We start from the raw sequence: 17,693 nt of genomic DNA, 5'->3' as shown, positions 1-17,693 counted from the left end.
TTTATCCCAGGGGTGAAGGATGGTTCAATAGCTGCAAATCAATAAATGTGATACACATTAACAAACTGTAGAATAAAAAATCATGATCATCTCAAAAGATGAAGAAAAATCTTTTCGTAAAATTTAACATCCGTTGATGATTTTTTAAAAATTCCTCACAAAGTGGATATAGAGGGACCTTGACAATATAAAGGCCATATATGATAAACCTATAGCTAATACTATACTTGATGGTGAAAAGCTAAAAGTATTTCCTCTAAGATCAGGAAGAAGACATGGATGCCTTGCTCTTGTCACTTTAATTCAACATAGTATTGTAAGTTCTAGTCAGAGACTCAAGCAATCAGACCTAAAAAAAATAAAAAGAATTCAATTTGGAAAGGAAGAAGTAAAATCGTCACTGTTTGCAAACAACATGACACTATACATAGAAAATCTTAAAGACACCACCAAAAAAACTACTAGAGATCATGAATGAATTCAGGATACAAAATCAGTACACAGAAATCTGTCATAGTTTTATATACTAACAATGAACCAGCAAAAAGAGAAATTGAGAAAACAATCCCATTTACCATCACATCAAAAAGAATAAAATATCTAGGAATAAATCTAAGGAGATAAAAGACCTATACTCAGAAAAATATTATGATATTAATAAAAGAAATTAAAGAAGACACAAAGAACTGGAAAGGTATTCCATGTTCATTGACTGGAAAAATTAATGTGGTTAAAATGACCATGCTACACAAGACAATCTACATATTTAATGCCTCCGTATCAAAATACCAATGGCATTTTTCACAGAACTAGAACAAATAATTCTAAAATTTGTATGGAAACACGAAAGACCCAGAATAGCCAAAGCAATCTTAAGAAAGAACAGAGTTGGAGGTATCATGTTCCTTGACTTCAGACTATACTACAAAGCTACAGCAATCAAAACAGTGTATGGTACTGGTACAAAAACAGACACATAGATCAATGGAGCAAAACAGAGAGCCCAGAAATAATGGGCAATTAATCTATGACAAAGGAGGCAGGAATATACCATGGGGAAAAGACACTCTATTCAATAAATGGTGCTAGGAAAACTAGACATCTACTTATAAAAGAATACAATTAGAATATTTGCTAACACTGCATATAAAAATAACCTTAAAATGGGTTAAAGAACAAAATGTAATACTGGAAACCATAAAACTCCAAGAATAAAACATAGGCAGAACACTCTTTGATATAAATCAGAGCAATATTTTTTGGATCTGTCTTCTAAGGCAAAAGAAACAAAAGCGAAAATAAACAAATGGGACCTAAATAAACTTAAAGATTTTTCTCACAGCATACTAAACCATTGACAAAATGAAAATACAGTCTTCTGAATGGGAGAAAATATTTACAAATGATGTAACTCACAAGGGATTAATATCCAAAATAAACAGCTCACACAACTCAATATTAAAAAAAAAAAAAAAACACGATTGAAAAAATGGGCCAAAGATCTAAACAGACATCTTGCCAAAGAAGATATATGGATAATTAACAGGCACATAAAAAGATGCTCAACATCACCAATCATCAGAGAAATACGAATCAAAACCACAATGAGATATCACTTCACACCAGTCAGAATGTCCGTCATCAGAAAGACCACGAAGAACGAATGATGGAAAAGGAACAGAGAAAAAGGAGACCTCGACACTGTTGGTGGGAAAGTAACTGGTGTATCCACTATGAAAAGCAGGATGGAAGTGCTTTAAAACACTAAAAATACAACTGGCATATAATTCGGCAATTATCTTGGGTATATATCCAAAGAAAATGAAAACACTAATTTTGTGAAGATACATGCAGCCCAATGTTTATTGCAACATACTATATATGAAATAGATAATTAACAAGAACTTACTATATAGCACAGGGAACTGGACTCAATACTCTGTAACAATCTATATGGGAAAAGAATCTGAAAAAGAATGAATATGTGTATATGTATAACTAAATCACTTTGCTGCACACCTAAAACTAACACAATATTGTCAATCAACTATTTGCTGTTGTTCAGTCACTAAGTTGTGTCCACACTCTGCAACTGCAGAGGTTTCCTTTTTCTCTGTTCCTATGAACTGCAGCATGCCAGACTTCCCTGTCTTTCACTATCTCCTGGAGTTTGCTCAAACTCATGTCCATTGAGTCAGTGATGCTATCCAATAATATAAAATAAGAATTAAATTTTTAAAAATTTGTATTCAACAAATCTAGATAAAATTCAGATATTCCAAAGAAAACTAGGTGGGGCGAGGAAGAAATTAGGTAGAAGAAAAGCGAGATCAGCAAAGCCAGACTGAAAAAAAAAAATTTCACTGAAACATCTGCCTAACTACAACATGCCAAAAACATTTCTGACAATGCTTCCAAACATGCCAGCATATCTGCCTGGCTTCCCCTAAGGGGTGCCATCCCAGTGCCCATCCTCGTGCTCATGGCCTTTGTCCTGTGACCTCTTGTCTCTCAGGCTGAGCTCCCCTGTACCTAGATCACTTGATCACCCAGAACCACCACCAACGCTTCAGGGGCTGCCCTTGAAAGGTGACACACAAATAAAGCATCATTCACAAGGTCAGAACAACCACGCAAGGCCTTCCAGGGTGTTGGCAGGGGGCAGGAGATATACAAAAGGAATGAGAAAAGGTGGTGTCCTATTCTGTGAAGAATCAATTTTTAAAAGATATGGTATTAAAAAAAAACAAAAACCTTTCAACAATCCTCACAACACCTTAAGGAAGGTGTGTCTCCTGAACACAACATGTAATTCTATGTTTTCATGCCTTGGCTCAGGCTCAGCACTCTGCCTTCAGCTCCTTTCATTTTCACCCCCCCAACTCTGTGTCTCAAGCTTATTCCTGAAGCACAAGCATCACTTCCTGCCGCTTTCCATGGCTCCCTAAAGCAGCATTCCCAACCCCCTCGCCAGACTTCCCAGCACTTACTACAAGTCACTACCACAGCATGGAAACCAGGGTGGGACCGTGTCACAGGGGCCATAAAGGTGGAATTGAATGGCAAAGACAGACGTATTCGGTATTTCTGCATTGATTTTTAAGGTGATTCAGACAAAAAAAATACATTTTGTACACCAAATTCAAAATTCCATGGATATTATTGTTTGTGTGTGTGGAGAAGGCAATGGCACCCCACTCCAGCACTCTTGCCTGGAAAATCCCATGGACGGAGGAGCCTGATGGGCTGTCAGTCCATGGGGTCGCTAAGAGTTGGACACGACTGAGCAACTTCACTTTCACTTTTCACTTTCACGCACTGGAGACGGAAATGGCAACCCACTCCAGTGTTCTTGCCTGGAGAATCCCAGGGACGGGGGAGCCTGGTGGGCTGCCGTCTATGGGGTCGCACAGAGTCGGACACGACTGAAGTGACTTAGCAGCAGTAGCAGCAGTAAATCACTTCAGTTGTGTCCAACTCTTTGCAACCCCATGGACTGCAGCCTGCCAGGCTCCTCTGACCATGGGATTCTCCAGGCAAGAATACTGGAGTGGGTTGCCATTGCCTTCTCCAGGGGATCTTCCCATCCCAGGAGTTGAACTCCCTCTCCTATGTCTCCTGCATTGGCAGGCGGGTTCTTTACCACTAGTGGTACCTGGGAAGCCCTACTAAACACTGTTATTGTTTAGGAACAGGCTAAGTATGAGAGTAATGTGTATTTTTTAAATACTAAGAAATAATGGTCCAAGTGGACTCTACATGGATGTACAGTGACATGAACAAGTATCCGTGAAGCAACACAATGGGACGTGTGTCTCTGGAGCTCCCTGTGGTGGCCGGGGTGTGCACAGGGCCTGACATGGGGCGGGTGCAGGAATCACATGTGGAATTGCTGGGAATGAAGGACTCCAGTACAAGGTGCCACTCTCTCGATGTTCACTACTACCTGCACCAGTGGTCCTTTATTTTACACCACCTGTCAGGTAACAGCAGCCTGCTCTAGCCTTTCAGATGACCCCCGTCATACTTTTTTTTTCCCCTTTATTTTCCAGGTAACACAAAGTGTTGATATGCAAACGTCTTCACCTCTGGTCAGGTGCTTTCTGCACTCACCTCTAATGGGTCAAGTTCCTGGGCTGTGACTTTCACCACCCTCTACACTGTCAGAAGAAATCCTCCAGCACTGACAAGGCCTTGGCTTGGCTGCCTCTCTGTGTCAACCTCAGCAGTGTGTCCCTGGACCTGCCCATCGAGGGAACTCCAACTTACATTGTACACTCTGCCATCTTCCGTCGTGTAGATCCGTGGAAACAGGCCATCTGCATACCGGGAAGCCACAAGTCTCCCCAGAGACATCACATAATCTGCATGTTTATAAAGAAAAGCAGTCAAAATGGTACAATATCAACACTTATTTTTATTTCCAAACGCTTATCTCTGACATCAAATTATATCTGTGATGCTTAGAATTCTGTTCTAGACAGTGAAGTATTTCCAGGCACTATGATACATGTGACCGCTATAACACCAAATGTATGAATGAATGGGAAGGACGAACAGTGTTTATTTCTTGGTCTGCTGGGTCTTTTGCCCAGAACGATTAAGGCAGAGGTCAAAAAGATGACACAGAAATTATGTTTAATTCCAGAAATCTTTTATTTGGGACTTGGACTTAGTTTTCAGAATTTTAAAAATAAAACCTAGGGGCTTCTCTGGCGGTTCAATGGTTAAGAATCTGCCTGCCAATGCAGGGGACACGGGTTCCATCCCTGCTCCTGGAGGATCCCACGTGCCATGCGGCCACTAAGCCCATGCACCACAACTGCTGAGCCCACGCACCCTAGAGCCCGTGTCCCACAACAAAAGAAGCCACTCAATGAGAAGTCTACACACCACAGCTAGAGAGCAGCCCCCACTCGCCACAACTAGAGAAAGACCACGTGCAGCAACGAAGACCCAGCACAGCACAGTAAATTAAATGAATAAAGATTTTAAATATTAAACTTAGATATTATCTATTGTTCCATCAAGTAGGGGGTTGTGAATAAATGAGATGAAGCAAGAGTCAGAATACTCATACAGAATGTCAAAACCACTTTCTTCTCAGAGCATATGCTCAGCTGTTCAACATCCACCCCATAAACCCTCACTGAACACCCACTATGTGCTAGACACAGTGTTTCCAGAATGGGAATACAATGCTTCCTGAAACATGGTCATTCCCTCACACAACTAAAAGAAAGTTTCATGGACTAGTTATGACTTGGCAAGACAGAGATGAGGTAAGGCTTCAGGAACTGTTTTTATTGTGATGATTATTTTGTTATTATTATAAATTATTAAGTCCCAAAAGTAGTGAAAAGAATGGTGATACTCTTGGATCCAACACTTCCTTTCCTCTGCCTTTCTAGGGAGGCAGGATCACAGCCTGCTTGGGAAAGGCAGGAAGGGCAAGGCTACATTTTATAGACTAGGCTTGGTCCCAAATCACCAGCAATGATAAAATTTACAAGTCTTGAAGTTCAATGTCCATAATAGGAAAGAGCAAAGAATGGGTACTTGAATTCTGTCAGCAATATCCTCATTCAATAAATCTCTCAAACTCTAAAACCTTCATTTCCAAGATTTCAATATCGTGACTGACATTTATAGGGCAACTTCACATCACCAGCAGCATTCTCTCTTTACCTCAGGCATTTATCTGGAGTCAGGAGAGACGGCTGTGTTTTTGAGAACTGAAGGAGATTAATTTATGTAAGACTCCATCAGCTGTATTGCCAATTAAAATAAAAGGCATTGTGAATTCCTCATTCAATAATGGTGAAGTAGGTTTTATTGCTAACTCTTACACAGGAAAAAAAAAAAAAAAAAACCCCTCTCAACAAAATATTTAAAAAGCTACTTGAAGGCACTAGAGAGCAATCAAGAACAGGCAGAAACTGGAGTGGCATTAATTCTTGAAAGAAGGAAACTGGTGAGTTCTGCATTTATTTAACAGGGGAGACACTTTGAAGTTTGAGTCCGACCAAGTTAACTGCTTGCTAGGATAAAAATCAGATTTACACCCATCAAATGATAAGCGGATAAACAAACTGTGCAATATCCATACAATTCATCTCCTGACAGTAATTGACCATAAAACAAATAAAGTTCTGGTATATGCTGCTGCTGCTAAGTCGCTTCAGTCATGTCTGACTCTGTGCAACCCCAGAGACGGCAGCCCACCAGGCTCCCCCGTCCCTGGGATTCTCCAGGCAAGAACACTGGAGTGGGTTGCCATTTCCTTCTCCAGTGCATGAAAGTGAAAAGTGAAAGTGAAGTCGCTCAGTCGAGTCCGACTCTTAGCGACCCCATGGACTGCAGCCTACCAGGCTCCTCTGTCCATGGGATTTTCCAGGCAAGAGTACTGGAGTGGGGTGCCACTGCCTTCTCCCTCTGGTATATGCTACAACATACTAATAGATGGATTTTAAAAACATCATGTTAAATGCAAGCTATCAGTCACAAAGGGGCTTCCTGGCAAAGGATGAGATGGTAGGATAGCATCACCAACTCAATGGACATGAATATGAGCAAACTCCCAGAAACAGTAAGGACAGGGGAGCCTGGCAGGCTGCAGTTCATGGGCTCGCAAAGAGTCAGACACGACTTAGCAACTGAACAACAACAGAAACTGGTTCAGTGGTAAAGGACCCGCCTGCCAACGTAGGAGACTTGGGTTCTATCCATGGGTCAGGACGATCCCCTGGAGAAGGAAATGGCACCCCACTCCAGTATTCTTGCCTGGGAAATCCCATGGACAGAGGAGCCTGGTGGGCTACAGTCCATGGGGTTGCAAAAGAGTGGGACACAACTTAGCAACTAAACAACAATCAGCCAAAAAGCATCTCATATTATATAACTCTATTTGTATGAAATGTGCAAAACAAGCAAATCTAGAGAGATAGAAAGTAGATTCCTTTGGCCTGGGGCCTTATGGGCAGGGTGTATAGCTAAGAAGTACGAGGTTTATTTCTGAGGTGATGAAAATTTTCTTTAGGTTGACTGTGATGATAGTTGCACATTTCTGTGAATATACTAAAGAATACTGGATTATACATTTTACACTGGTTAATGGTATAGAATGTGAATTACATCTCAATAAAGCTGTTATTTCTGAAAAAACAGAGAGGAGAGGGGCTTCCCTGGCAGTCCAGTGGTTAAGACTATGCATTTCCACTGCAGGCGGCACAGGTTTGATCCCTGACTGGGGAACTAGGATCCCACATGCCACATAGCATGATCAAAAATAATTTTTTTGAGTAGATATACAAATACAGCTGTGTTTTTTTAAATTAACTTTTATTGGAGCATAATTGCTTTACAATGTTGTGTTAGATTCTACTGAACTGCAAAATGAATCAGCCATACCTGAACTAGCTGTTTCCTATTGGGATAAACATTAAAGAGATTTGCAAAAATGTAAAACCGTGCCATTCTTCCTGCTAGCATTTTTATTTTAAAAAATTTACTTATTTTTCTTAAAAATGTTATGCTAAGGTTTTAGTTTTAACTTCCAATACAACAAATGTCAATAGATATAAAATGCATATATTCTAAGTATAAGAGATTAAAAATGAGTACATGATATGAACATGTGTAAAGGAAATGTAATGAATAAAGAAGCATCAGGGTAAAAACATTTTCATTCCCTGGTGGTTCAGTGGCAAAGAATCCTCCTGCCAACGCAGAAGACATGGGTTCAATCCCTGGGTCAGGAAGATCCCCTAGAGAAAAGAAATGGCAATCCCCTCTAGCACTCTTGCCTAGAAAATCTTGATCCATGGGATGGCAAAAGACAGACATGACTGGGTGACATTCTAATGACAAAACAAAATAACAACAACTCTAATGACAGTGGTTTTCTCATCAGAAATCACGGAGGGGGCTTCCCTGGTGGCTCAGTGATAAAGAATCCATCTGCCAACACAGGAGGCCTGGGTTTGACCCTTGATCTGCGAAGATCCCACATGCCTTGGAGCAACTAAGCCTATGGGTTACAACCACTGAGCCTGTGCTCTAGAGCCTGGTAGCTGCAACCACCGAAGACGGCGTGCCCTAAGCCAAAGTAACGAGAAGCCTGTACATCACAACTAGAGAGTGGCCCCCTGCTCTCCACAGCTAGATAAAAGCCTGTGCAACAACAAAGACCCAGCACAGCCAAAGAAATCATGGAGGCCAAAAGGAAGCAGCTTCTTTGTTTCTTTGTTTTGGCTGTGCCTCTCAGTACGTGGGATCTTAGTTCCCCAACCAGAGATCGAACCTTGTGCCCCCTGCAGTGGAAGCACACAGTCTTAACCACTGGACTGCCAGGGAAGTACCTATACAGTCTCTCTTAAGTGCTAAAAGAAAAGAACTGTCAACACCAAAACTTATATCTGGTGAAATTACTCTTCAAGAATGAAGGAGAAATAAACATACTGTCAGACAAAGAAACTAAAAAAAATAAAAGTTCCCAGCAGAACTATTCTTATAGAATAAATAAAGTTCTACAAACAGGAAGGAGATGATAAAAGAAAGAACTCTGAAACATCAGGAAGGAAGAACACAGTAAGTATTGACACATATAAATATGTGTAAATAAGCAGACTCTTCTTGAATTTTCTAAATTGCTTGACGGTTGAATAAAAAACTAAAGTACAGCCTAATGTGATTCTCAATGTACGAAAAAATAAAGCATATTAAAAATGAGATTAAAGGGACATAAAGGGAAATAGTGTCCATTCTTCATCCAAACTGGTAAAATGCTGATACCAGGAGACTTTGATATGTTACATATTTATAATGTAATATCTAGCACAACCACTAAAAGAGCTGCATGAAGAGATACACTCAAAAATATTACAGATAATTTTTTTTAAATTCTGAAAAGTGTTTAAGAAACCCAGAGCTAGGCAAGAAAAAGAAACAAATGGAAAACAGATAAACAAAGAAAACAAAACAAAACAAAAAACAAAATAGCAAACTCTAACATACAAATAATTATATTAAATACAAATGGTATAGAGACAACAGTTAAAAGAGATTAGCAAAGAGGATTTAAAAACTGATTAAATAATGTGTCTAAGAAATTTGCTCCAAATATACTGATATATAAGTTAAAGTAAAAGGACAAAAAAGATGTCATGTAAATATTAATAAAAACAGAGCAGGGTTGATTGTATTAATGTAAAAAAAAGTAAACTACAGAGCAAAGAATATTACTAAGGGTAGAGGAGGACATTATATAATTATAAAAGTGTCAATTCACCAGGAAGACTTTGAAATTCTAAATGACATGATGAAACAAAATTTGAATAGTTTTGTGTCTATTACAGAAATTGAATTTCTTATCAAACTTTTCTTACAAACTCCAGGCTCAGATAAGTTTTACCAGTGAGTTCTATCAAACATTTAAAGATGAACTAGTACCGATCATATACAAACACCATCAGAACACAGAGGAGAGGGCAACACTTCCAAATCATTTTATGAGGTCAACATAATCCTGATACCAAAACCTAATAAGGACATTAAAAGAGAATTACAGAGTAACACCCCTCATGATCTTAAATGGAAAAATCCTTGACAAAATATGAAGAATTGTTATTTTGCTAATGTTAATGACTGAATTATAATTATTACCCTAATCCATAGCCTCCAAAAGGGGTTTGCACATGCCAGGGTGGGAGCAAGACATATGCAGGGTGTGAGGGGTATAACTTATATTTAGGTTTTATTTCATCTTTAAAGAAGAAAGAATGAAATTAAGTATTACTAATATTTAATAGGTGGATTGAAGATTGTACATCTATATAATATACATATATTGGGGGTTCATGTGCAAACCTTTTTTACCCATAAGGATGTGAGATCAAAACAAACTCAGAGGAACATCCCTGGTGGTCCAGGGGCTAAAACTCTGTGATCCCAATGCAGGGGGCCCAGGTTCGATCCCTGGTCAGGGAGTTAGATCCTGCATGCTGCAACTCAAAGATCCTGCATGCTGTGACTATTAATAAGGCCTGGCACAGTCAAATAAAAATATAAACCAACTCAGAGACCTGTGTTTTGAGAGGACTTCAGAACTGATGCCGCCTCCTCAAAGGCTTAAAGGGCAGCATGCTGTTTGGGTTTTCCAGTCAGTGCTGCTTTGTATTAATACCTTCACAATGTGGGAATCCAATCTGTGATAAAATCTGTTTCAAGGTCAATTTGTTGCTCTTAAGCCCATGCAGTTGAAGCCATTCCTCAGATGAGATGAGACTCTGCTTGACTGAGTCTGTTCTAGTGTCGCTCAGCCCCTCTTGCTTCCGAGGCTGCTCCTCAGAGATGGTGGAAGATGAGCCTGGTACTTCCATCTCTGAATCAGGATCTAAGTCACAGGAACCTCCTGTAAGGGCAATTGTCAAAATCAGACTTCCTGAAAACTTGGAAACAAGCTAATATCAACTGAGGACTTGTTTAATATAAATGAGAGTACAATCACACTGAATGCTATTTAGCACAGGTAAAAATAATACAAATTGTATATTTGTTGGCAAAGAAGATACATAAATATATGCCTAAAAGGTATTCATAAGATTCAATATCTATATGTGCATACCCCCACTCAGAAAAACATTGAGAAAGATATATGCCAATTTTACAGTAGTTTTCTCTGTGTGGTGAATACAAGGATTCACCATCCCATGTTTCATTCTCTGAGACTTTACTTGAAAGTTGTGGCTTTCTGGCTCAAGTAGCCAGAAAGTTTAAGAGATCAGCCCAACTTAAAGCAATATACAACCTGCCTAAACAAAGCTGGTGTATACATGGAGTGGGGAGACTGTAATGTGATCTTAGCTCACTCACCACTACTTCAGGCAGGGCCTGAAAATCTGAGGAAAGAGTAGAAAGCTCTGCTTCCCTTTGTATCTAGGAATGTGCAGTGCATGTAAATGGGTTCCCTGGAATGCAACATTTTCCAACAATGGAAAAACTCCCTTCTCCCATTTCTAAAATTCTCATCCTATTTCCAGAAAGTATCCCTGTTATGACAAGCAAATTTAGTCAAACAGAAATCAACTGGACCCAAGCTAGGGAGGTTTTGTGAAAAGACGTTAGACATACTATTAGCAAACATTTATTTAACTTTGTATATTTTCTGTGTAGTATACATTTTCCCTTACAGTAACCTAATGAGGTAGGTGGTACTACTATTCCCATCTTACAGATGAGGAAACCAACATAGCGGCGGTCTAACTAACTTGGCCAGTTCTCACAGCTGGTGGGGGTGGGGTGGGGGGAGGTATGTGGCTTAGATTCTAACCTGTGCCTTCCATTCCAGGGTCTATGTACTGCGGACTTTACAATAAAAAATCCAACTGCATGCAGCAACTTCCATTTGTTGGCTAGGAACTGGGCTGAGCCTTTCAAAGACTATCTCACAAATTCTTCATAACAGTATCAGTTACCCACGGCTATCACCCTACTTACATTTGAGGAATTGGAACATGTTCAGAAGACACAGTCAGTAAAGCAGAAGCAGAAATCAAAGCCATTTCTTTACCACTCTGCCATGGTGATAAGTGACCTCTTCCCACCTGGTCCTATGCTACAAGGCTACAGACTCCATACAACAGGACTGCTGTCCAGGAGGGCTCCTGGGTCCTCACTGAAGACCGAGCACTGACCTTTATTCTCAGACCTCAGGCTCAATAAGGGTTTTCCAGGTGGCACTAGTGTTAAAGAATCAGAGACACAGCTTCGATTCCTGGGTCAGGAAGACCCCCTGGAGAAGGGAATGGCAACCCACTCCAGTATTCTTACTTGGAAAATCCCCCATGGACAGAGAAGCCTGGCAGGCTACAGTCCATGGGGTCACAACGAGTTGGAAGTGATTAAGCACATATGTACAGGCTCAATAAGCTTTTTGACATATTTTCAAAGATAATGATTTCTGGACTTCCCTGGTTGTCCAGTGGTTAAGAATTCGCCTGCCTATGCAGGGGTCATGGGTTCCATCCCTGGTCGAGGAAGATTCCACATGCTGCAGGGCAACTAAGCCCGTGCGCTGTAACTGAGCCTGAGCTCTGGAGCTGGTGCTCTGCAACAAGAGAAGTCATTGCAAATAGAAACCCACACACTGCAATTAGAGAGTAGCCCCCACTTGTTACAACTAGAGAAAGCCTGCGAGCAGCAATGAAGACCCAGCACAGCTGAAAACTAACTAACTAAATAAATAATAAAGATAATGATTTTCATTTTAAGGTTTATGTGAATTTGTACTGTCCCTATATGTTGAATTCCAAATTTCAAACAAATTCATATTTTTGGTGAAGATCTTCTTTCTACAAAGGCTCAATTTGATGAGAATGTTACAATAGTATTTGGAGAGCATCATGTAGGAGTTGGAAGATAAAGGATGAAAACTCCTTATAGGTCCATTCTGCCATTTTAAGCAAGTGATTCCTCCTCTCTGCACTGTTAACACATCTTAACTCCCAGGGCCACCGCAAGGAACAAATGTGTCAATGCGTGGATGAGCACTTGATATATCAGAAAGAACTATGCACAAATAAATTCCTTAAAAGTCATTACTCTTCATACTATTTGTAACCTAATGAATGGACTTATTAAGCTTTAAAAAAAGTTATTACCCTTTAGTAATTGTGCCTTGTTTCATACATCCACTTTTATCCAAACCTCCTTTTGGAAGTCCCAAAGTTCCCAGAGCTATGAAGTTTGGAAACCTCCTACTCCTTTAGAATCACAGAATATGAAGACAGCAAGATGGGCAGGCTAATATGCTTCTGCTTTCTTTTTGAGATCTGTCCAACAAAGATTGCCAGCTGAAGGACTTTTAAATTTGGTCAATGGTTCCTACAGAAACTAGAAAAAGGAAGCTCAGAATATTTTTCACTATTTCATCATTTCCAGTTACTCTCTTTCCTGAACACACTCATCTACCTCCTGTAATCTTCTTCCTAAAGGGAGCTACATGCATGAGGTTAAAAAAGGAGCACAGCTACACAAACTGCTCACTAAGGCTACTAAACTGGATTTTGGAAGCTTAAAGAAGATTTTAGAAGAGCCATAGCTTTTGCTTTTAAGCCAAACATATTCTCAATTCCAAACAAAAGGCAACTGAATCCTTCAGCTAAGGTGTATGGCCCAGTCCCTTTTGCATTTGAAAGATTTTTATTTATCTTAAAAATAGTAAATATTTATTTATTTGACTGCTCTGGGTCTTAGTTGCCACATGCCTAGCTGCAGCATATGGGATCTAGCTCCCTGACCAAGGACAGAATCCAGGCCCCTGCAATGGGAGCACAGAGTCCCAGCCACTGGACTACCAGGGAAGTCCCTCAAATGATCTTTTTAAATAATTTTTTTAAGTCTAGTAGGCTCTGTCAGATCAGAGAACCTATAGGAGTCCTCCTAATTCATATCTTGACTTTTCTGGCTTTTTAGCATGAGAATACCCATATTGAGCTGAACTTATCCAGAGAAAACAAGGAAGGAAGGAGAGAAAGGGCACCTCCAACAGAAGAGATCATTCTTCTCAAATGGGGTAAGAGGTACCCTGGAGAAGCAAGAAAGTTTCCAGAGCAAAGTTGCCGAGTGAACTGACAAAGCAATCCTTCCACACAGCCCACCTGTTTTCCTACCTCTAAGCTGGTCTCAGGTCATTCTCCTGTGTGGAATCTCAGCCTTCAAGGCCCATTTCCAATCCCATCTCCTCCATTAAGCCTCTCCAGAGGCCTCATCAAACCCCTGCACCCTCCCCCTGCAAAAGCCCCAGTTTTTGCTTGGCTATTCCACCCATATGGCCTTAGCCACTTCAAATCTGTCCTCCCTAGATTGAAAATAGATTCGATTACTACAGGGATAAACCACATGAATGTCCTCAGCACAGTGCCTTATATACAGCAGGTACTTTGTGCAAGTGTTGAGTTGAATTAAATTGATCACTCAGAATTACTGAGAATCCTGATTGTTCCAAAAAAGGCAAAGATTCGCAGTGCAGGAAATAGCTGTCTCTTTAAACAGACATTTTCCAGCTCTGACTATGTTATTATGATTAGTATTATAACTGAGTTTCTTTATCTGAGGTTATTACAATATAGAGGAATCCAGAAGTTAGAAATAACAAATTCCAGTTGAGCACTTCCCTAAGTTTTAAAAGCTATCCGAGAGTCAAAGTTTTGGGAAATAGAAAAAGGTTTTCCTACATAGAAAGAGGAAGTATAAATGGAAAAAAGAAAAAAAAAAAGTGAAAGTGTGAGCTGAAGGCAGCTGCAGGCAGGCAGAAGTTTGGGGAAAATATAGAAAGTTGTCTAAACTGGCACAGTCCAAAGTCCCCAAGCAAGGTAACTAGGGGTTCCGCGTACGGCCACCCTGGAGCTGCTGGGTCTTTGGGTACCAGGCAGCAAGAGATGTCCCACGGCCGCCCTGAGCTGAGTCCTGCAGAAGGCCTCATGCCTTAAGACAGCAGTCCTGTATGGTTAGAGGTTGAGTGGCAATGTTATTCCATTGTGTCTGACTGTGCAACCCCATGGACAGTGTAGCCTGCCAGGCTCCTCTGTCCATGGGATTCTCCAGGCAAGAATACTGGAGTGGGAAGCCATTTCCTTCTCCAGGGGATCTTCCCGACCCAGGTACGGAACCCACATCTCCTACTTTGGCAGGCAGATTCTTTACTAGCTGAGTCACCTAGGAAGCCCTGGTCCCACCGTGGCACCCACCAGTGGCTGAGCTGGTGGTATAGTGGGTGCCTGCCTCGCTTCCACTGCTCTTCTAGCAGAAAGGTGCACTCCAGAAAGCAGCCTGTCCAAACCAATACGAGGCCGCTCCTGCAATTTCGCCCTCCAGCCCTTGGCTGAGGGAGGTTTGCAGGCGGCAGAGACCACGGTGGCCACGTGGACACGGTGGACGTGCCCCATCAACCGGGATCACTGTCTAAGTTGGCCAGCGCCATGGGCCCAGCCGGCCGCCGACCCCACCAGCCAGCCCATGACTAACGAAGTGGCCCTGGAGCTACCCACTGCACCAAAACGGGGCTCCCTATCCGCTTGTGCAGTGCTGGCGGCGGGAATAGGCCGGTCCGGTGGGATATGCGGGGCTGAGCCCAGAGAGCTGTCGGAGAGCCGGGCCTGCCTCAACGGAGCGCTCCGGCCCGCGCCAGGGAGGGAAGGGCCCTTCACATCTCGGGCTGGGGCTGAGGGGGCCACCACCACCACAATGCATGACTTAATTATAATTTAATTCAGTCTAAATATCTGGCACACTTCTACCTGCTTCACCTTATCAGTGTCGGCCTAGAGTACAGACAAAATTTTTCTAAGCTGGGTCTCCACCACAGAGGCGAGCTTTGCCCCCGGAATGAGGGGAGGTGCAAAGCGCTCTAAGGTAGGAGGGGTCGGGACGCGTTTCTGGCTGACCCTGGTATGAATTAGGTAAGTTGCCGAGCTTTCCCCTAAGCGGGGGCCAGTCCAGCTCGTAAACTGTGGGATTCCAAGGCTTCCATCAGCAGCTTGTTGGCAACCTGGGCGCCTCAGGGGTTCTGACGTGAGGGGACAGCAGTCCGCACTTACGAGGCAACCTGTCAGGTGAAAGACCAGGCGGTTCCTGTCAGCAGCCACCTTCCCCTGCTTGGGGGGCCTTTCGGCCCGTGAGGACAGGCGAGGTACGCATCTCGGTTGATAAAGAGCGACTCCAGCGGGCGAAGTGTCCGAGCTTGGTGCGAAAGGATTCCAGCCGTTCTGTTTCTCTGTGACCCGAGGGCGACCTGTGGGGCACAGCGTCGCGGCGGTCGCTCGGACACCTCCAATCACGGCTCGGCTCCCCGGTCCGGCCCCGCCCATGGAGCACGTGCCCCCGCGGAGGCGGAGCCAGGGGCGGAGGGGCGGGGCTCCGAGGAGGCGCTGGGACTCGGTGCTTGGGCGCGGCCCGCGGCTGGGTGTGCGGGTCCAGCTGAGACAGATGGACCCGAAGAACTGTGAACTGTAGTCTTGCAAGTTTGTAATTTTGGAGAGGGGCGGGGGTGGGGCTGCAGTTACCAAAATTCCTCCTTTCTATTGGATGTGAGTATTCCTATAGGTATTATTTTCTCCATTTGGCTTTATTTTTAACCCTTATTTTTATTTGTAACCATGAGTAAGCAAAGAGCGCAAGACGTGATTTTTTTTCAGTCTCTCGGAAATAAAATTGTTTATGAAAAGCATCTTTAAATCCTTAATAAGATCCCACAGGCAAGTATTGTTTTACTGTGTTGAGATATTAAAATGTGTCTTAGATTTTAAAATTCAAGAAGTGACCAGATTATTTTGGGGTGGGTTTTTTTTTGGTAAGTTTTTGGCTCAGAGATATAATAAAACATAGTTAATATTAGAACTGAATATTTCTGTCCCCAACAGAAAAGTCTACCTATCTACAGGGGTTTATTTTTCCTATATTCTTTGAATGCCTTTATAACTATAAAAGTACTGAAAGGTTTGCTCTCAGATCATAAATCATTACACAAAATTATTAGATTGTATACTACTGTCCCAAATGACACCTGCCATTTGCACCCCCAAAAAACAAAAACTCAGCAGTACTGAAGATTCTGTTCAGAAGGCAAGTAGCACAGTGGCCATGCCCATGTTTGCCTATGCCACATTAAACCCTGCTGCCCACACCCTGCCAGGCTTGTATTCCTAGGTCACTATGGGTGAGACAGAGCATACAGCATCCACTCTACCAAACCCACTGCCTCATGCTGTCACGCCGGGCACCCCACCTTCATCCCATGTCCTCTCCCTTCCCTGTGACACTCGCCTCTTAACATGCAAGTCACTGCAGGTGACTCTATGCTTCTGTCAGTTATGTGTATATGCCTGTAAGCATATGTTCTTAGGAAACATTAATCATTAATTACTTAAAGTGTAGACAGAAAAGTGAGCAGAAGTTGAAATCATTTTGAAATTCTGCATTGCTGATAGGGACTTCAGTTCAGCCAGCCTTACGGGAGTTCAACTTATTTTTGGTTGCTGAGTGGTGTGGAGTAAGAATATCTTTAGCAGAACTTCTCTGGTGCTCCGGAGAAGTTATTTGACCTTTGTACTATTTACTTTTCAAGTTGAATGGTTTTTCTTTTCTCTTAAACAAGCCTATCACTGGCACTACTAGGCTTAAGTCTCTGCGCTTCGGATGGAGGGGGCACAGGTTCCATCCCTCAGGAAACTAGATCCCACGTATCAAAACTAAAGATCCTGCATGCCTCAACTAAGACCTGGTGCAGCCAAATAAATATCAAAACAAAACAAAACCTTTAGCACAGTTGCAATATGCCATTGGACTGAACCTTTACACTTTTGTTTTGAATTTTATACATATTTTGTATCCTACCTTCAACCTGAGTAATTGACATCTGTCATTTCACTACCATCCTTAAAGTAATATCTGTGTGTGTGTGCGCTCAGTTGTGTCCAATTCTTTGGAGTTCATGGGTTGTAGCCTGTGAAATTTCCAGGTGAAAATATAGGAGTGTGTTGCCATTTTCTACTCCAAGGGATCTTCTCCACCCAGTGATATAACCCTCCTCTTTTACATCTCCTGCGTTGGCAGGCGGATTCTTTACCACTGCGCCACCTGGGAAGTAAAGTTTAACCTGAGTTTACCATTCAGGGACCATATACTTTCAGCCTCTT

At 42.0% G+C, this 17,693-nt stretch overlaps 1 protein-coding gene across 4 annotated transcripts in view; it reads right to left on the bottom strand.

Moving 5' to 3' along the window:
• Positions 1-15,861, bottom strand: part of VWA3B (von Willebrand factor A domain containing 3B) — a 169,272-nt gene extending 153,411 nt beyond the window's left edge. For all 4 annotated transcript variants that reach the window (XM_025260668.3, XM_025260670.3, XM_025260669.3 and 1 more), the window contains exons 1-3: positions 15,597-15,861; positions 10,184-10,411; positions 4,270-4,364 (exon numbers count right to left, since the gene is read on the bottom strand). In XM_025260668.3, coding sequence (XP_025116453.3) covers positions 4,270-4,364; positions 10,184-10,379 — 291 coding nt within the window. In that variant the 5' untranslated portion in view covers positions 10,380-10,411; positions 15,597-15,861. The remainder of the gene's footprint in view (positions 1-4,269; positions 4,365-10,183; positions 10,412-15,596) is intronic.
• Between the last annotated feature and the right edge of the window lie 1,832 nt (positions 15,862-17,693).

This window comes from Bubalus bubalis, chromosome 12 (assembly GCF_019923935.1).
Source record: "Bubalus bubalis isolate 160015118507 breed Murrah chromosome 12, NDDB_SH_1, whole genome shotgun sequence".
In the NCBI taxonomy this organism is placed as follows: Eukaryota; Metazoa; Chordata; class Mammalia; order Artiodactyla; family Bovidae; genus Bubalus; species Bubalus bubalis.
This window is presented reverse-complemented; position numbering and strand designations above follow the sequence as displayed.